At 41.1% G+C, this 21,499-nt stretch overlaps 1 protein-coding gene across 2 annotated transcripts in view; it reads right to left on the bottom strand.

The window, feature by feature from the left end:
- Positions 1–2,253: 2,253 nt before the first annotated feature.
- Positions 2,254–21,499, bottom strand: part of MTAP (methylthioadenosine phosphorylase) — a 32,006-nt gene continuing 12,760 nt past the window's right edge. For both annotated transcript variants that reach the window (XM_065046259.1, XM_065046258.1), the window contains exons 5-8: positions 13,154–13,256; positions 10,265–10,504; positions 9,581–9,703; positions 2,254–3,227 (exon numbers count right to left, since the gene is read on the bottom strand). In XM_065046259.1, coding sequence (XP_064902331.1) covers positions 3,189–3,227; positions 9,581–9,703; positions 10,265–10,504; positions 13,154–13,256 — 505 coding nt within the window. In that variant the 3' untranslated portion in view covers positions 2,254–3,188. The remainder of the gene's footprint in view (positions 3,228–9,580; positions 9,704–10,264; positions 10,505–13,153; positions 13,257–21,499) is intronic.

Here is a 21,499-nt window from a genome sequence, read left to right as displayed (position 1 = left end):
AATTACATTTGTATCTTGTTCTCTACTGTACTTGCAGTACTTCCTACAATAAATCTGATAGCTTTCTTAGGACTGTTTAGACATTACCTATGCTTTTCTTCCCAGATAGCATCTTCCTGGTATAGTCTGCTGGATAAATATCTCAGAATACATTTAAAAGAGTATAAAATATATGCTAAACTTTGCAAAAACACACTACACACTACCACTGTGTTACTGACTTTATATTAATTCTGCATGAGACACCTTCAAATAACAAGCCTCTACTGACAGAGCATATAGGTATCATAGAATAACAGAACAGTTTGGGTTGGAAGGGACCTTCAGAGGTCATCTGTCTCCAATGCCCTGCCTTGGGCAGGGACATGTTCAGCTGGATCAGGTTGATCAAACCCCAGTCTAACCTGACCTTGGACACTTCCAGTGATGGGGCATCCACAACATCTCTGAGCAACCTGTTCCAGTGCTTCACCAACCCCATTGGAAAATAATTCTTATGTTCAACCTAACTCTGCCCTCTTTCAGTTTAAAACTGTTGTCCCCTTCCTGCCACTACAGACCGTGGTGAAAAGTCTGCCCCTGACAGGCTGCAATAAGGTCTACTCAGAGCCTTCTCTAGTCTGAACAAGCCCAGCACTCTCAGCCTGTCCTCACAGCAGAGCCGTTCCATCCCTCTGATCATCATGGTGGCCTCCTGAAACTCTCCAACAGGTCCATGTCTTTGCTGTACTGAGGCTCCAGAGCTGGACACAGGACTCCAGGTGGGGTCTCACCAGAGCAGAGCAGAGGGGCAGAATCACCTCCTTCGACCTGCTGGCCACTCTGCTTTTGATGCAGCCCAGGATATGAGTGGCCTTCTGGGCTGCAAGCGCACATTGCCAACCCGTGCCCAGCTTTTCATCCACCAGTACCCCCAAGTCCTTCTCGGCAGGGCTGCTCTTAATCCCTTCATCCTCCAGCCTGTATTGGTACCGGGGGTTGCCCCAGTCGATGTGCAGGACTTGCATTTGGCCTGGTTGAAGGTTCACATGGGTCCATTTCTTAAACTTGTCCCTGTCCCTCTGAATGGCATCCCATCCCTCAGGCATGTCAACTGCACCACACACCTTCGTGTCACCTGCAAACTCAATGCCGCTATCTTAGGTCATTGATGAAGATAATACATAGTATCAGTCCCAGTACACACTGCTGAGGGACACCACTTGTTACTGATTTCCACTTGGACACTGAGCTACTGACTGTCACTCTTTGGACATGGTCATGCAGCCAATTCCCTGTCCTTACCTAGCGTTATATTAAGAATTTATAGCAGAAATGTATAAGAAAAAACACAGCTCTGCACCACACTGTCCTGTGAAACTGTAAGTACTCTGCCTATAAAACAAGAAAGTTAACACAATTATCTTTATGTGTCACTATGGAATGTAAAAAAAACCTAACCCAACCCAATCAAAAACAAACCCAAACCAAAAACGAAGGGGGACTGAAAATGGAAACCCAGAAATAACTTTTTCTTAAAACATCCAAATACGAACTTTATGGCTTCAATCCATTTCAGTGAAACTGTCTAGGGACAAAGATAACAACAATGAAAACTGTATTTAAGGCTAGTCATCTGATTTGGCTAGATATTAAAGGTAGTAAAAGCACATTAGATCTGTAGCTGCCTTCTGGTCAGCCTTCACACTTTAGCTCCTGCAACCTTAGCTCTTTAAAAAAAACACTAGGACATATGGAAAGTTGGTTAAGCTATTTCATCCAGTATCTGAAAAGCACCTGTACTGGTTTTGCTAGGGACAATATGTCCAAATCCAAAGGCTTTCACAGCAGGAGAGTGGGTGCCTAACAGCACGAGACTAGCAAGCTAAAAAGCTTCTGTACTTGCTTTTAAAAAATTTCCTTTGGATTAAAGTGGGTTTTGTTTGTTGTTTTTTTGTTTGTTTTTAATGTTACATTACTGTGAGAATGAATACCTTTCATGTTTCTGTTTTTTCCCTTGCTTGCCTTGTCTAGCATTCTTATCCCCTTCTGTCTCAACAATTCCTGTTGTTTCATGGACTTTGAACCTTAAGTTCTTCGTTGCACAATACTTTGTAAAAGTGATCTTATTAAAAGTGGTGTTTACAACATATCACCACTAACCCGTTCCATGAATGGCAAAAGTCACTGTCAGGCAACGAAAACCCACTCACAACACTAATGACTAGAAACAAATTGAAAAAAAAAAACAACAAACAAATTATTTCCACACAATTAGGAGAAGCATAGGTTTAATTTATTTTATTTACTAGACAAGAAGCAGCAGATTTTATTGAAGTAAAATTGTATTAAAAAAATGAAATGCATACATTCAAAGCACTCAAGCACATTCATCACTTAAAACAGAAAAGAAACCCACAGTTGTTCAGATCAATGAAGCAGCAAAAGGCCAGCAGAGTGTTCACCATGCTGACAGCAAAGCACTTTTCTGTGCAGTTCTGTAAATCACTTAAGTACATCCCCAGGCACATATTTGACTTAGGTATTACCTATTTTTTTGGAATGAGAACACTGATTCATTACACAACTGCTGCTGGGAAAGAAACAACACAAATGTTAAAACACCACATATTCTAGCACACAAACAAAAACCACTGCTTTTAAAAAAATGACTGAAATTAAAAAATATGGATAATGTATAAAAATAGTATAATTTTATTTTGAAATTGTCTCTTCAGTTTTTCTGGTATGTTTCTGAAGTGAACTGTAACCATTTGCCTCATTAAGTGAAAAAATGAAAGGCAGAAACAGCAAAGCAAATCGCGTATGTGAAATCTGCTTTCTTAGATCTTATTTTATGAAACTGCAGAGTTATCATCTAGCCTTTCCTTTCTTATATTAACTAGCAGGTGTCATTGAAAAGAGGATGACCACTCGCTACTGAATTTTTTCTTTGACCACTGTCTCATCCAGCTTGATAGCAAAGCTATCCTAAGCTTAGAACACACTCAAAATCTAACTTTAGCCATCTTACACATTATCAAGCATGACAAAGATTATAACAGCTGTCTTATACATTATCATTGATCAAGGTTTACTCCAATTTTTTTATGCTTGTAACAATTTTTGAAGATATTATAACCTCTGGAAGTTCAGAAGTGATCCACTCTACCTTGTGAGCACCCAAACTTCAAGGTCCATCCACATTGTTACTGCTTTGGCAGGATGACCGAACACTGCACTGTTGTCTGAAATACAAAGTCAAAGGAGATGAATGCTTTCTCTGTCAATGCAGAGCAGAATTACTTTTCAACATAAAGGCAGATTACGTAGCTTCCATTTGGATTACGAACAGGTGTAACTCTTTCCACATGCATGGTATCTCAAACCTCCTCCAACACCACAGAAGTTATAAGAATTACAGGGAGGGCATACCCTACAACAGTTCAACAACTTGTCATTACAACTTTTTAAACCTGTCTAACAGGCTTACTGGTATTGAGAAAAACAATCTGTATTGGATTTGTGTGGCAAGGTTTTGGTAGTGGGCTGGGGCTAAAGGGTGGCTTCTGTGAGAAGCTGCTAGAAGCTTCCCCCATGTCTGACAGAGACAATGCCAGCCAGTTCCAAGACAGGCCACTGCTGGCCAAGGCTGAGCCCATCATCAAAGGTGGCGGTGCCTCTGGGATAACATAGAATATTTAAGAAGTGGGAAAAAAACCTGCTGAACAACAGGTGCCAGAGGAGAGAAGTTAGAAAATGTGAAACAACTCTGCAGACGCCCAGGTCAGTGAAGAAGGAGGGGCAGGATGTGCTCCAGGCACTGGAGCAGAAATTCCCCTGCAGTCCATGGTGAGGCCAGTTGTTTCCTGGCAGCCCAGGGAGGTCCACGGTGGAGCAGAGATTCACCTGCAGCTCAGGGAAGATCCCATGCCAGAGCAGGTAGATACCCGGAGCAGGCTGTGACCCCGTGGAGAGCCCACACCTGAGCAGACTCCTGGCAGCACCAGTGGCGCCGTTGTGAGGGCAGGAAGGACTGTGGGAAGGACTCATGCTGGAGAAGTTCATGGAGGACTGTCTCCTGTGGGAGAGACCCCACACTGGAGCAGGGGAAGAGTATGGGGAGGAAGAAGCAGCACAGACCTGATGAACTGAACACAACCCCCATTCTATGTCCCCCTGTGCTCCTTGGAGGAAGGAGGCAGAGAAAACTGGGAATGAAGTTGAGCCTGAAAAGAAGTAAGGGGCAGGGGGAAGGTGGTTTAAGATTTGGCTTTGTCTCATTAACCTACTCTGATTTGACTGGTAATAAATTACACTAATTTTCCCAAGCCAAGTATGTTTTGAACATGACAGTATTTGGTGAGTGATCTCTCCCTATCTTGACCCATAAGCTTTTTGTTTTATTTTTCTTCCCTGTTTCAGCTGAGGAGGGGAATGTTGGAGTGGCCTGGTAGCCAAGGTCAACATGTCACACAATCATACTGCAGAAACACTTAATTAGAGTTTAGGCTCAGAAGCTACAACGGAAAAATTGTGTAACTTGCTTTTCATTTCTAAGGCTACCATACTGGCTTACATGCATAATATACACAGAAAGCTCTTCACAAATACAATCAGAATACTCTTGAAAACAAAGTTAATTCAAAAAAGTAATTTCTACAAGTTTCTTCATCAATTTTGAAGAACAGCTATCAAGAACAGAAACCTTTCTCTAAAGGTGCACTGACTGGTAATGAATGAAATACTCATGTTATGCAGGAACAAGCAACCTTGACATTAGCCACATTCAAGGGTAAGACCTGAGAAACAGTTCGGTCTCAGCTTTATGGCAAGGCCCTTAGCCTGCAAGGACTGCAGTATGCAGACTCATGCAACTACAGTCGAAGTGAAGCCTTGATGAACTTTCCACCTCCACCTTATTCACCCGAGCCAATTTGCTCCAGTCACACAACTATGTTCACCGATTTCATTGAGATATTTTTTGAAGAAGAAAATTACTCAGCAATATTTACAAGATCAGAGCTCTACACACATAAATTATGAATGTAAGTTTCAGTCTGTGACTAGAAAAAATGACTGAAAAATGCCCTTGAACTTGTAAGCTACCAAGCATATTAAAGTCCAAGTATATCAATGATGAAGTGTGCTGAAACACCTACTGTTACCTTACGTAATCTAAACTATCCCACAGTATTCACTCACCACAGCTCTCTCATCAAAGTACATTACTCCTCGTATCAGAGATCTGACAAATACCATTTCACCTAGGCTAGTGCAGAAGTTCAAAAAGGACAGGCAATATCAGCAGGTCCCCTCAGAGAGGCCAGAAGTTTATCTGAGGAGCATTCACAGAAGTTCTGACACCCTACCACAGGCTAATTTTCTTACACCTATGCTGTAAGAAAAATAAGTTCTAACATGAGATTCCTTTTATCATCCCAGTAGAGATTCTCTCCTGATCCCCATGGGGTTGAACCTTACCACAATAAAGGTACAGAGCTAAATTTTCCACTGTCATGAGTTAAAATTCTTTTCAACGAGACAGTTTTTCCTCTTTCACCAATACTTTTCCTAACAAAAATTAAAAAAAATATATTACATTGGTTCCCTTTTGAAATTCTCTGCTGTCACTGATTTGTTTACTTAATTTGGAAATGAGCCCGTGTTTTACTCAATCAGCTTTTGATGGCGTGGATGAAGTTCTGGTTGCCTTTGATGTCCCTTCCAAGTGTCAACTATAGGTAAGGTTTAGTTTTCCTGAAACCATCCCTACATGCCTGCTCTTGCTTCTGGATTCCTTCTTTGCAGCTTGTTCCCGCTTGCAACTTTTGCACTGGAGCTCTGTTTTGTGTTTAGCCAAGTCAATCTCCTGATTAGTCTTTCCATGGGTCACTCCCATGTTTGAAGGATGCTGCCCTTAAAGAACTGCCAGCTTTCTGGGGCTCCTTGCCCCTTCCAAGCTGCCTCCCCTGAGAGATGATACTTACTATTTCACTGGTTAAACCCAAGTATGCTCACCTGAGCTCCAGCACCTGTGCTCTGCTGCTTGCCTTCCTCTCTCTGCAGAGTACATGGAACATGACTATTTCAGGAGCATTACAGCAATAACTGCCAGTGGTTATCACCTCCCTAAATAACTCTTTTCAGTGAACAGAAGATCCAGGTGTACATCGCCCATGGTTGACCCATTCTATCCCAAAATTTCCCTGATGCCAGCCAGAAATCACTTGGACCACTGTGATCAATAGCATCACCTCTGTTTCCTGACCCATTACACAAATACAATGTGGTCATGCCCCATTCTCAAAGAGGAAGGGCTTTGTAAACTGGTCACACTGCAAAGAGACAGGCTGCAGGAAGATGCTCTGCCTGCAGAAAAGTTTGCTCCAAACTTTTTTCGAGGTCCTGTAACCTGAGCCTGGAGAATAATCTCTTTTTATAGCAATGGAGCCAGGAAATACTGGCCTAAAGACATCTTAGGCAGTTCAAAAATAGTAACAGATGACACATAAAAGGAGAGATGGCAGGCAGTCTACCCTTCAGCAGAAAAACAGCCTATGGACATTTTTGCTTCAATACTCCAGGGTTTTCTCAAGTCTACTGCGAGATCCAGAGGTGACACCACTGCATGTGTCTGGGTGGGCTGGATGGGAGGAGACAGATAAATGCAGCTGTGCAAAGAGACTGGCAGCATATTTTCTCCTGCCTGAGGTTTCTCCAGTCATAGCAGCCAGATTACAGAGCTCAGAAAGGAAAACTTGTGTCCATGTAGAGCTTTATGCTTCCTCAAACACTAAAGCCAGTTAACTGGCAGAGGCCCATTTGAGATGCCCAGCTGTGGCCTGGATGTAGGCTGGCATGGCTTTGCATCACCACTAATCACAGAATCCCAGCTGCAGTCTTGCTCAGCTCCCTCCTTCTCTGCATTCCTTACCACATCAGTGTAGTGCAAGAAGGGCTGCCTTTAAGGTCTAGGAAGAGGTGCCTCCGAAAAAGATCAGTTCAAAAACATCCATCATCTGACCTTTGAAATTCCCAGAGTAAAATATACATAGGAACACTTCACATCTACAATGAAATCTTCACATCTACAGATGTGAAGAGTTCTAGAACTCTTTATGGTTCAGCTACACACTTGTACAGAGGCACACAGACACATATTTCTCTTTGCTGTGTTGCAGAATTGCCTCTCTTTTAACTCACTAACATAGAAACCTAGGACCAATCCTTCATACTTTACCAAAATTTAATGCCTCAAACAGCAAGATTTTTAGTCTTTCCTGCTTTGCCTATGTAAAATCAAATGAGCCCCCCAAAGCCTCAGACTCTCCTGTCACTTTTCCAGAGTACTTGGTTATGTTAAATGAGAAACACTGGTGACTCCTACTCCCCTGACAAAAACTCAGGCCCCACTTGGCAATACCTAGTTCCTGTTTCCAGTTCTTCTAATGCCTCAGAAAATTATCGCTGAAAGCAAGCCACTACTAGCAAAGAGCATCAACACATAATGATTGCCAAGCCAAAGCAAAGCTACACCAATATTCATCACTGACAGCAGGCACTAGCACGTGCTTAAAACAAGCTACATTAGGATGGAGTGACCCTTCCCTCTTGTGCATCATATTTTCTTCTTTCAGCAAATAGCAGTTCAGGGACTGAGCTGGAGGAAGCAAGTGAATCAGTGTTTTGAACAGCTGATACTGCACTGAAGGAATGGTAAGCGTTCATTAAAGGGGAATCTTGCAAACTCAATGCCAGCTGTTTCCAGTCACCTGCTCTTCCACTCCCAATGAAGAATCAAGACAACCACGCAATTGAAAGCAACAGGACATTGCTTAATGAAGTACATCTGCCAGATTTGGAGGCAGATCCCTCAGTACCTAAGCAGTGCTATATGCATCACCATGACCAAAGCAGGTAAGGAATATCTTGCACATTATTTATTCAAACTCTGTGTTTTGGTGTTTTTTTTTTTTTTTTTTTTTTTTTGGTGTGTGTGTGGTGTTTGGTGTTTTATGCATGTTTTGGTTTTTTTTTTTTTTATAGCCAGGCATCTGTATTAAACAAAAAGCATGGCCCAGTCCTCTGAAAATGTTTTCTGTGGATTAGAGGGAAAAGGAATACTGATTCTGTTGTCTCCCTTATCCATCTATGATACTTCCACAGGACTGCAAAGGGGAAATGGAAAAGTCAGTTACCTCTCACAAGTGTATAGAAGGGACATTAAAAGAACTGTTTCAGATAGTCAGGTGAGGAAGGGTCATAAACATAACCCAAAGCCTCCAAATAGAAAGTAGGTTTTCTAGTGAAAAATTAGCAAAAGACTGATTTGAAAGATTTGGTTTGGACCTTCACAATCCTGACTTGGTCAAGTATGCTCAAAAGTGTCTGGGGTGAATTTTGCTTGAAACATCTTTCCTTTAGGACACTGGCTAAGCTAGAGATGACAGTCACTGACGTGAGAACCATATTGGAAACAAAACTGAAAATTTGATCCTAATCAGAAGACAAAAAAGGTTTTTACAGCACATATAGTTCTATTGATAATTGCATTTCAGGAACACATTTTCATTTATATGAAGACATGACTTATGTCTGTGTTCATTTTTCTTACCCATTCAAATTTCAGTCACCACAGTGAGAAAAGAGAAAGAAATAACCTAAGAGAGGAGAGAGTTATAAGAGACTGGACTCTTTCAAAAGTTTCCTCAACAGGATTCCTCCTTTTCAGACTGCTGCTGCTTCCCCTAACTGAGATCCTTGTGGCCAACTTGTCTGCTCTGTCTTTCATATTCTAATTCTCTTTCCCTGTCTGCCATACCATTTCAAGGGCAATCTTCAGTTGCTCTTTTGCTTCACACTCCTGTACTCTTGGGAGTGGCTATTAATCACAAAAAGCTTGTCAAGAAGTTGGATAAACATCCAAACTATTTTAACATTGTTATTTCCCTCTACGCTACTGCCAGAAACGAATCTGAAGGATGTCTGTGAAATAGCAGTGATGTAAAACTTGTAAGTAAACTCTTCTTTAAGAAAAATTCTGCCTAAAAATTCCCTCATATTTTGAAATGTTTTTATTTTCCACTTTTTTTTTCATGGTCTGTGGATTTGAAACCTGTGGGAGAGCGCAGTTCTAATAATTTCAGACTTGTTATTATCCATATCTTGTAACAAATTCCTCTCCGACATATTAAAGAGCACAACGGTTTTGGTTTGATTCAGTCTTTCCGCTTGGCTCTCCTCTGTTGTAAGATCTAAGCTAAACCTGAGCAGAAGTACATTTTCAGTTGGATACTGACATAGATTTGTATCTTACCTGTGCTTTGAAAGATAACACTTCATCAACCATATATAGATGCCCTTAATTATTTTACCTTTTGTAACACTACTACTTGTAAAATTGAAGCAAGATCTTTGCAATAAAGGTTGTGAGAGTCTTAATGAATTTGTTTGCCCATCTTGAATGGATTTGGTCTGTTGAAGCATCTGCTCCAAGAAGCTACAATTTAAGCAGAAACATCTTGGAACATATACCTATATTATGTGTATATATGCATAGATCGTCGCAAGTACTGATCAGCCCCACATGTGTACTTACTTTCAGGGTCTGTAGGGTGTTGGTCCATTCCATGGAACCTATCTGAGGTATAGCAGAAAGGAGTATGCTAGTAGCCTTATTTGCATTCCCTTTCAGTGTCTTCAAAACTTTATCCACTGAAACCTAGAAATACAATAAAACTGACTGGTGTTTCTCAATTTCAATGGCACACATTTTAAATAACCAAATAAATTCCTTTAACTCACATACCTCTAAATACTCAAATCAATTCATTTAACTCATACATCTCTAAGTAAAATGCCACAATTATTTTAGCCAGTAAAAACCTCTTTACTCTGTAGGTATATGTCTGATGGTATTTTACAAAAATAGGAGAATTACAGCAGATACATAATTTTGCATAGAGCTGCAAAGGAAAAAATACCAAACCAGTTAGAGGAAGACAAGCTCATACGCAAAGCTCACAAGCTTCATACACAGAGAGCCCCTGAAGCAGACATGAGGAGACAAAAGGTTTACTAGTCGTGAGGCGAGTTTATGAAAATGAATGAGGTAGCAACAATTGATTCTGTTCTTACTTTCACAATTACACATCCAGAGTAACTCAGTGATACTGATGTAAATAAGAACAGATTTAGTTCAGTATGTGATCTCTTATCAAACCCTACAGGTTCTCAGTAGATCCCTCAGGGTAAGACCCAGAGAAGAAAAAGTTTCACTCACTGCTTCTTCATGTTCCTTCCAGCAGTCATAATCTGTTGCCATGGCAATACTAGCATAACTCATTCCAGCTTCTTTTGCAAGAATCACTTCAGGCACTGTAGTCATATTGATAACATCAGCTCCCCAGCTGCGGAACATCAAACTTTCTGCTTGAGAACTGAAACGTGGGCCTTCAATGGTGATCATCGTCCCTTTGGAATGACACTGCAGGCCAAGCTTCTTGGCAGTCTCAATAAGAACCTGCAAAACATGCCAATATCATGAAAAGGAAATAATTCCCTTGGTGTGCTACTTTTGCATCACATCAGAAAACTTACATACAAAAGAAATCTGCTTTATACAAAGCTGTCACGCTTCATACGGCTACAGCTGTCCAAACCATGGACTAATTTCACTTTCCTTACCCAGCAAGAGAAATTAATAGTCTTACTACTTGTTAATATCAGCTGGATTACTGTTTACAGTGCAGACCAAGAAGACTGGAAAACAGAAAGTTTTGCACAGTATTTAGGCTGTGCTCATATTGAGAACACAGTGGTGAAAACACTCCACTGAGCACTACATTACCACAGGGTGGAGCTGAGCTGTTGAGAACAGTAATAGGAAATTTACTTTTTGAAAGTAAAACTCCACAGCATGTACTTCAAAGAGTAGCCTAGGAATCTTTAGAGAAATTATTACCACATTTTCCCATGCCAGTGACTTAGCTGTACACTTCACATATACCATGTACCTAACATTAGTTTTTACAGCTCCAGCTAGGCTTTTGTATATGGCAGAATCATCACAACTGTCTTTCTTGATGAATGGCCTGGCTAACACCAGTTGATACAGCAGGAACAGGAGTGTACCAGCAAGTGTAAATGGGACTGGGACACTCATTAACTGTCCTGAGTAGGAATGGGAAAGGAACTACGATGGCATCTGTTTGAAATTACCAACAGAAAAGCTTGAAAAGATGTATAAAAGCGGTATGAAGACTGTGACAGAACAGGAGAGACCTTTCTAACACAACACCAGTGAAAAAGTATTCTGACACTGCCAGAAGCTGCCTTGTCAGCATCTTGAACTTCACACAGGCCAGGTGGAGCAGCTTCTAATATTAATCACACCTAATACTGTGGTTTATTGCTGATATTAATTCTTAATGTATAATTCACCGATTGCCAGTTAATTACACTTTGTTAATTAATCAATAGATAACTTCAATTGTGATTTGACTTAAACCACAGTTCAGCATTATTTCCCTGAACATCTTTACAAGGTTCTAGCTTTATTCCCTTATAAGATATTGCAGTGACCCGCAGTTTCTGAAAGCAGTAATAACCAAAGTGCTCTATGTTATTCAAAAGTTTGCAGTCAGGGAAAAGAAAAACTCCTTTCAGATTTACAGTGCATAAACCAAATAAAACAGAGTATTTTCACATATTTGCACAAATGGAAATTAATATAAAGTTTTCAGATGTTTTCATGCAAAATTCCTTTATTAGTCTATTTCAGTATTAGTTTTGGCTTTGTTATTATTGCATTTATTACAAAATTCCCCTGAATTAGGATAAACTAAGCTGAAACAATCCCAATGATCTTCAGGTAGAGTTCCAGGAAAAAAAAAATCATTTCTATCTGTTATTTTCAAACCAAGTGAAAGCATCCCTTTTCAGCCTTGCTAAGAGCTCAAAACCACATGCTCTTTAAAACACCTGTTAGGTTGATTAGAATGCATAAGCTAATGACTTAATGATCACATGTGAGACTGGGAAGTACCTAAATTTTTTTTTTCTGTTTCAAAAGGAGCATTTCTCTGTTGGCTTAAAAAAAAATGTAATACTCAAAGAACATTGTCTCTACTTACCTAACAATCAAATGAAAACCAGCCTTGGTGTATGTTTCCTGCAACCTCAGGAAACAGCTTATGCATATCTACTTACCTTTTCAAAAAATGAGAAAGCGACATGGTGTGAAGTACTGACAATAACTTCAGTAACAACACTGCTTTTAATTTAATTCATTTCAGAAAGTGCACAATTAGTTCTCAATATACTTCTTGTATTTGTTGTGACACGACATCAGGCTCCAAGTCAGCAAGCAACTATATGCCAACTAAGAGTATGTAGCTAGGCTCTTGTTGTGTAAAAAATGCAAAGTATTTTGCATGATTTTGCTGCTCAATGGAAGAAGGGCAAAAGCATTCATATGTATAATATGTAGTGGTGTGCTTCCTAACGAGACTTCAAATGTCCTTACTTCATTGCAAAACGTCTTGACTCTAAGTGCACTGAAGCTCTGTTCTACTTGCAGTGCTGTGGACCTGCTGGTGGGTATATCGAAACCACACTGTGTCTGGCCAGTTAACAAAAACAGCTTACAACGACACTGAAGTGAACTGGTGACAAGAGCAGAATAGCTCAGGAGTACAAATATTTGTACAAGCTCTGAGTACAGATTGAGCCACCTGCTTCACAATTCAGCTTTGTCCTGCTCAGTGTAATAACCTACTGCACAGGCAACACCATAAGTGCAGTTTCATTCAGAACAAAAAGGAACTAATTCCTAATTCTTTCTTCCTGCTTTGTCCACTTCATTGCTCTCTTGGCTTGTTACCTGATAAAGACCTTCTGTTGTGTGATTAAGACAATGGGGGAATCTATGTCGCTAACTGACATCTTCTGCATAACTCCCTTAGGAAACCAGCTACTATAGACATAGGATCTTTTACCTCCCACACCTTTCAAATGTTATATTTTTCCTTAAAATCATGACATATCCGAGAAACAGGAATAAAGAGGTGCAGAGCATCTCTGTATTCTAAGAATGAATAATTACACTACTGTACCGTGAATAACTGCCATAAAAATAACATTTCTAAATACTATTACAGAGTTCACTGACCTCTCTGGTTTTGGTGCAGAATGGCTCTGCCATTGGAATATGACATACTCCTGGAAGTGTGGAATGCTGCCCATCATATAAAGTACAATGTCTTTTAGTTGTCCTAGAAAAGCAGAAAACATGCTCAGGGAGAAAAACAGGGAGAAAACAGATGAGAAAGCAAGAAATGTATACAAATCTGAAAACACAGCATTCCTGTGAGGGAAGAAAAATACCAGCATGATATTAATGACCACCTGTAATCCTGTTTTGCCTCTGTACAAACCTTTCAGAATTGAACTCAAGTATAAAATTGTTACTCCAGTAGAGCATTGTAAATTAATTACAGAAAAATCTATTGCTAACAAGACCGTGAAGTACTGATTTGTTCCTAAATGAGACAAACAGCCATATTATGCTGTGCCTCTACCCAAAAGAAATCCGCTGAATTTAAGTCAGGCAATTAAGCCCTGAAAAAAGGAGCACAGTAAGCTTGCAGGAAGGGAAGGAATCAAGTCTGAATTACCATACAGCTATTGAAGATAGAGCTTGTTCATATCATTGCATTCCTACATTGAAATGATGGGAATTCATATGAACAATCTCCTTAACAAGAAAGGTGTTAATTCAACCAGAACAATTCTGGAATAGGATGTCTTCATATTCTCAGAAAGATTACACACATGCATGGGCAGCTTGCAAGTAGAAGAATCCTTTTACTCCCTTCAACTGCGGAACTGTTTTCTTGCATGGCAATAGTCAAATATGCTGCAGAAATTACCACCCAGCACGCCACTTTGACAACTACCGGAACCGTTAATTCACCTTCAAATGCACTGCCTCAAGTTAATTCTGCCAACTGGATGGCAAAAACCCTCAAAATTCTTTGAGACATTCCCTTCTTCCTCCCACTGTGTCACGTATTGTATTGTATTCTAAGGCAACAGACAAATTCAAGCCACAGTTAAAATACAAAATTTCTCCTGGTAATACTGCTCACAACAGTTCTCCACACAAGTCACCAGCAAATATTTTGAAGGTTTTAAATACAAGTGACTTGTCAGAATGTAGATTTGGAAGAAAAAAACAAACAAGTTCCCAAAAAAAACAACCAACAAAAAAGAACCAATAGGGTAGCCTTAAGGATGAGATTATAAAACAGGAAAAGAGAACAGCAAATTAAAACTGTCTGCAAAATGGGGTACAGCTTTTCAAATTGGTTGAAACACTAATATTAATTTTTCCTTCATGGGTCACTGAAGACTTGCAAACGGAATGTACCTGATTGTACACACTTTTTTCAGTGTATGCTAATGAATTATTTATAATTGGAGAAAATGGGAAAATTCATAATCCATTTCCTGCATTATAGTATTTGAGACGTTGTTAGTCAGGCCCTTTCACTCAGAAAAGCCCTGAGGAAAGACTGCATTTGTAGAAATACTCATCTCTGACTTTCAGATACCTTGTATTCTTTGGACAGAAGATCCACACCACTACATGGTCTAATAAAGAAATCCCATTATGGTTAGCACCATGCATGGGGATAAGTAACAGCGGTAAGACCTACAACTGCTCTGAGTAATGGACAATTTGTTTGCACTCAGTGCAACAACTGCTCTTCTGCATGGAAGGCTGCGACTCTGCAAAGCCCATAGCTATTTGATATGGGGCCAGCTGATGTGTCTATAAATTGCTAGGCTTAGGGTGATAATAAAGGCAGATTTGAACTAATCTCTGATTTTTGCTACCTCTGAAGTAATGGCTGGCAGAGAGGAATGCCTTTTAGCCTCTATTCCCTTCTGTAGCCTGGCTACTCAAGCCAGGAGTTGGCCATCCTGACCTGTCCCACTCACCTGTCTGCAAGGTACAGCGCAGCAGCACATCATTTTCACCACTGGGATACTCCTTCTCTGTGTCTCTTGTAGACAGAATGAAGGTACAGAATCACAGATGCTTTCCTTGCCCTGCTCTCACTGAGACCAAGAGCCAGAGAGCAAAGGACAGTATCTGCCTAAGGCTCTTCTCTTTACACAAGTTTGAGAACCTTCCTCACTCTACAGCCACTGTTCAGAGACAACCTGCTCCTTAGATCTCATAGTTTTAAATGTGGAGAAGTCCACATGCTCTCCTGATTCCCCAAGTGCCTGCCCAGAAACTGGCCATACTACTCAGACTAGGAGTGCACAATCCAGACTGATCAAAGATAGCATGAAGTGAAGGTATGGGGATGCCCCAAACAGGAGAGATCAGAAGCAGCACTTGAAAGCACTGGGCTGATAGCTACAGGCAAGCAGCTAAGAGCAGGGGCTGTGTAGGGTCCTATGGAGAACCACCAGACCCTCATGCCGCCTCTGTGCCAAACAGTGGATGGTGGTACCAGAGAAAAGGGAATTATTTCCCTGGGAATGTAACATGTACATTTTCATGCACAACTACTGGTGTATCAAGCTCAAGAAGGCAGCGGCGCTCACAGCACAAGCAAATCCTTGAATTGTTGCACAGTTTTGGTGTGTCTGCCCTGCTCTTACTGCTTTTTCAAATTCAAAGTTGTGTGTACTGCAGTTTTGAAGGTGTGCCAAGAGTTTGTATTCCTCACTCTGTAGCAAAAGCCACCCTTTTAATCAGACAGCAAAGTGGCTTTTGCCCCCTTCATTTTCTCACAGTAACATAAGATTTTCTGGCAATGTTGGCTATGACTGGAAGCAAATAAGTGAACGAACCAACCAATCATTTCCATCTGTGACAACCAGTCCTCTTCCACTTGCATCATTACCTTCCCCTTCTTCCAGTAATGCTGAGTTATCAACAAGCTATTCATAATTAAAGAACAAAATGAAAATTCACACTGGCATCTACTGTATAAAAAGCAGTTTCAGTATGCTCTGCTTCTTCAGGCACATTGACAGAAAATTCTCACATGAAAAATTCTACAGAATGTAACAATACTGTAATAATTGTAGCGGCGCATGTGACACAAAGAATTCAAACAATAAAGCTGGCAGCTGTTACAGGACTTCTTTTATGAAGCTACTTTCCACATCTTCTGACTGAGCTGAGTCTAAAGTAAGTAGTTACCTACTTTCTTATTCTTCGTTTCCTAGCAACCATCAGCAGTGAACAAAAGTATTAAAAAGCTCCTAATTACTCCAGTCCAGCCAGGTGAAAGTGCTGTAATAAACTAACAGGAGCCAAAGGCAAAGAAAAAATTCCATGGCTTTTTAGTTACTTGTTTCAAAGAAGTGACCAACTATTGAGAGCCCATACTAGTTCCTGTGGTTATTTTTTTATTTGGAAGTGGGGAGAACACCATGTAAATATTTTGGTACTTACTCAACAAAATGTATCTTTTATTGTTTAAAGACACACACTAATAGGTAAATGTGAAGAAAGCAGACTCTATAGATGAAATCAAACACTTACTAGGAATGCTAATGATCTGCAGAATTGAGCTGTCAAAAGTCTGGAAATGCTATACTGTTCTAATTTCACCTATTCAGGGTTCCCCACTGTAAGTCAAACCTGTGCCCTAAATGAGGCATAAGTCCTACACAACTCCATATATTGAGATCCTGTCATCAGTGGCACAGTGTGAATGCCCAAAGGGGGCAAATTACACTTGCTGCCTACTGCTTTCTGCTTAATTCTTGCTCTTCTTGCACTCAGCATTCTGTCTTCCTGCTTCCTACCGGAAAGGAGAATTACGATGTGCTCCCTCATGAGAACTAGAGCCCAGATACTAAAAGGCACCTGGACACCTAGAAGACACTGATTTTAATGGCAGCTTGAGTAAATCCTTCCGACCTAGACTCAAGCCTCTTTCTTATGTAGTGCCTGGCATGGGCTAATCACTACAAGCCAGGGTACCTTTCAGGAAAAACTACCAACCGTTTCTGCAGGTTTAGCCAGTACCTTCTTTCCAACACTGTTGACACAGTTTGTTTGCAGGATCCTGATCTTTCATTAGAATGTATTTTAGAAAAACTGTACCTTTTCAGAGTTTGGTGAACAATTGATTTTGTCCCATTAAAATACCTTCCTATCAGGAGCACTGTTTTCATAATAATTTATGATATATAATGCAATCACTCATAGAGACCATCTACCTCTGTGAAAGGCAAAAATGCAGACCCTACCTGCAAAGAACCAGCAGTCTAATATCCACTGGCAAAAATCATCAGAAAAAAAGACTTACCACAGAAATAAAATTGTCAAATGAAACAGACCATTATGACTGGTCAGTTTCCTGAATTAAAAGGGCAAGGTAGTAATGATTTTTACATTAATATTACACATATTGTTTTCCACATGGAAACCTTCTAATTTATTTTTCAGAAAAGCTTTTTGGTTTCCTGAAGCCATGAAACAAGTCCATGACAAGTCCCATTCTTCTACATCAACATGAAAACTTGCCTGAATGAAACACTGCTCATATATAGGATATGCTGTTACTACTGGTGACCATCTGACTAAACTCTAAATGAAAACACAGATCAGAGAATGGTTGAGCTTAGAAGGTCCAACTTCCTGCTCAAGCAGGGCCACCTAGAGCTGGGTGTCCAGGACCCCATCCAGGCATCTTTTGAGCACATCCAAGTAGGGAGACTCCACCACTTCTCTGGGCAACCTGTTCAGTGCTTAGTCACTCTCACAGTGAACCAGTGTTTCCTGAAGTTCCGAGGGATCTCCTGTGGTTCAGTCTGTGTCCATGGCCTCTGGTCCTGTCCCTGGGAACCACTGGGAAGAGCCTGGTTCCATCTTCTTTGCACGCTCCCTTCAGATATTCACATACATTGGTGAGATCCTCCCTGAGCCTTCTCTTCTCCAGGCTGAACAGTCTCAGCTCTCTCAGCCCTTCCTCGCAGCAGAGATGCTCCAGTCCCTTCAGCATCTTCGTGGCCCTTTGCTGGACTCTTTCAGTATGTCCATGTCCCTCTTGCACTGGAGAACCCAGCACTGGACACAGTATTCCAGGTATGACCTCATGAGTGCTGAGTAGAGGGAAAGAAGGATCACCTCCCTCAGCCTGGCAACAGCCCTACTAATGCAGCCCAAAATACTACTTTCCTTCTTTGCTGCAATATAAACAATCCCTGTCCTTTCACTCATTGTCACATCAGATAAATATGTTCTAGAACAACTGGGTTTTTTTCTTCTGGAAAGGGACATGTTCTTAAAACCCAAACTTAACCAAGATGATTATTTCCTTTCCATCTCAAGAGATATGATGCAGACCGTCAAGTCCTGGGAAATTTAAAGCTGTGGGAAGAGATTACGTAGCTTCAAAATGAATTGTTAATTTTGATAATGACATTTTAGATGAAAGATGGTCTCAGATTTCATATCTGGGTTAATTTCCTGGCCCTGTTAATGTTTTTCTGCCTGGCCTCTGCAAGAGTTAGATTCTCCATACTTCCAAGCCTCATCTGTAGCAGATAACAACTCTGCAATCAAACTGTTTCGTGTTTAAAACTGCAGGGTCTCTGGGCCAGAGGCTACTCCTTACCACACAAGCAATTCACAGATTAGCACAATTAGGCTCCTCTCACCTATCTAGGAGTCTGCTAGATGATGATGCTGTTGCAATAACCGGCGCTTTACTCACAATTATCCAACTGGTGTACCCAAGTATGTTTAACGTCTTTCCTAGATAAATCAATATCGATGCTAAGATTACCCATTTCCGAATACTACTAGCAGAATAAGAGTGATTATGATTTAATCTGTATAAACAAAGCAATCAGCCTAAATACTTTCAGACTTGGTGGAAAAAACCAAAATAAACAAACAAAACAAAAAACCAAAATCCAACCAACCAAACAAACACCAAAAACCAAGCCATTGTCAACAATACAGCTGCTTTCCACCCATAAGTTAACTGTAGTATAACAGGAAGCAGGTTATATGGGGCTTGCTCCTGCAGGGTACTAAGTAAGTTAGATACACTGTACTTAAAACATACCCTCTTACAAGAAAAAGCATTTCAGGTACACAGACACAAAAATATCAGTAAGTCAAAACTTACTGCACTGCAGAGAACAATCTAGGTACAAATGTTCAGTTGGCAATGAAATATTGACAGCAGCCCCACAAAAATGCGAGGAAGCTGCATAAAGCATTCCAAACACTTAAAATTGGGTGAAATAAGCAAATAAGACTTCCAGATACAGTACACCTATAGGTAGTAATAATAAATCTACCTCTTCAAATGCAACTATATTTTTCAAATACCTTGTGTCGATGGTGACCTTTAGATGTAGCTTTCCCCCTCCACGTATTTGATTTTTTTCTAAACATCAGGCAATCAAGGAGGTGAGGACTGACTGGAGTATACATACTTTGGAAAAGATTTATTTTCTTATGATTCTTAGAAATAAAAAAAACATTAACGTCTCTCCTTATTTTAAAATAACTTACTCTTTTCCCACTGTGTTGCATTTGATCTCCCTCCTTAGAGCCTCATTATTACTGCGTATATTTTCCTACCTGGCTCCTACTATGCTTTCTGACATCTTTCCACCTCATTTCATATTCTTAAAACTCAGAATGGCCTGAGGTCTTATACGTGTCCAAGGGTGCTTAAAGAGCTGGCTGATGTCACAGCGAGACCTCTCTCCATGGTTCTTAGCTCCCCTGGGGATCTGGGCAGGTCTCAGGTGACTGGAAGTTGGCAAACATTGTCCCAATCTACAAGAAGGGAAACAGGGATGACCCTTGCAACTACAGGTCTGTAAGCCTCACTTTTGTTCCTGGCAAAATCACGGAGAAGATTGTTCTGGGAGTTATTGAAAGACATCTGAACAACAATGCAGCCATTGGTCCCAGCCAGCATGGGTTCACGTGGGGAAAGTCCTGTTTAACAAACTTAATTTATTTCTATGACAAGGTTACACAGCTAGCTGACCAAGGAAAACCTGTCGATGTGATCTTTTTTGGATTTCAGTAAAGCCTTTGATACTGTCTCTCACAGTATCCTCCTGGACAAGATGTCCAGCACACAGCTGGGTAAACACACAGTGCAGTGGGTGGGCAATTGGCTGACAGGCCGTGCTCAAAACGTTCTAGTAAATGGGGTTATGTCAGGCTGGTGACCGGTCACCAGTGGGGTTCTGCAGGGATCCATCTTAGGGCCAGTGCTCTTCAATGTCTTCATAAATTACTTAGACTAGGACTTAAGGGCTTGCTTTGTAAGTTTGCTGATGACACAAATTAGGAGGAACTGCCAACACTCTTGAGGGCAGAGAGGCCCTCCAGAGGGATCTGAACAAGTTGGAGAACTGGGCAATCGCCAACCACGTGAAGTTCAACAAGGGCAAGTACCAGATTTTGCACCTGGGACATGGCAACCCTGGCTGTACATACAGACTCGGGGATGAGATGCTGGACAGCAGCTCCGCAGAGAGGGATCTGGGGGTTTTGTTCAACGGCAAGTTGAACATGAGCCAACAGTGTGCCCTGGCAGCCAAGAGGGCAACTGTGTCCTGGGTGCGTCCAGCACAGCATGGCCAGCCGGGCAGGGAGGTGATTGTCCCGCTCTGCCCTGCACTGGTGCGGCCTCACCTGGAGCCCCGTGTGCAGTTCTGGCCAACACAGGTTAAAAAGGATATAAAGCTGCTGGAGAGTGTCCAGAAAAGGGCTACAAAGTTGGTGAAAGGTTTGGAGAGGAAGCTATATGAGGAGCAGCTAAAGCCACTTGGTGTGTTCAGCCTGGAGGAGACTAAAAGGAGACCTCAGCACAGTCTACAGCTTCCTCACAAGGAGAGGAAGAGGGGTAGGCGACAATCTCTTCTTTTTAGTGACCAATGACAGAACCTGAGGGGATGGAGGAAGATGTTTCAGGGGATGTTTAGGTTGAACATTAGGAAAAGGTTCTTCACCCAGAGGGTGCTGGAGCACTGGAACAGGCTCCCCAGGGAGGTGTCACAGCTCCAAGCCTGACAGCATTCAAGAAGAAATTGGACAATGTCCTCGGACACATGGTGTGAACTGTGGGGTTGTCATATACATGGACAGGAGTTGGCCTCGATGATCCTAATGAGTCCCTTCCAGCTCAGGACAGTTTATGATTCAGCTGCCCATACTAGTGGAAACAGCATCAAAAATTTCCTTGGAAATTTCTTGTTCACTCTGCTGTTCTGATTGCAGGAAGCAAATCTGCGCGTTTCAAGTGTTTTCTTGTGGGATATGCAGCTTAACAGAGTTCTCAGAAAACGCTATTTGAGCTTGTAATTTGAGCTTGTGTTCCTCCCCCACATCTGAGAACAGGACCTCTTTTCTCTTCAGACTCTTCCCAAGGAGCTATACTTTCCTTCATTTGAGGCAATTCTTCAAACCTAGGTACTTCTAAGTCTGTTAGACCTGAACTTC

Source organism: Columba livia, chromosome Z, assembly GCF_036013475.1.
Source record: "Columba livia isolate bColLiv1 breed racing homer chromosome Z, bColLiv1.pat.W.v2, whole genome shotgun sequence".
Lineage (NCBI taxonomy): Eukaryota > Metazoa > Chordata > Aves > Columbiformes > Columbidae > Columba > Columba livia.
The sequence above is the reverse complement of the archived record's forward strand: the minus strand, read 5'-3'. Positions and strand labels throughout refer to the sequence as shown.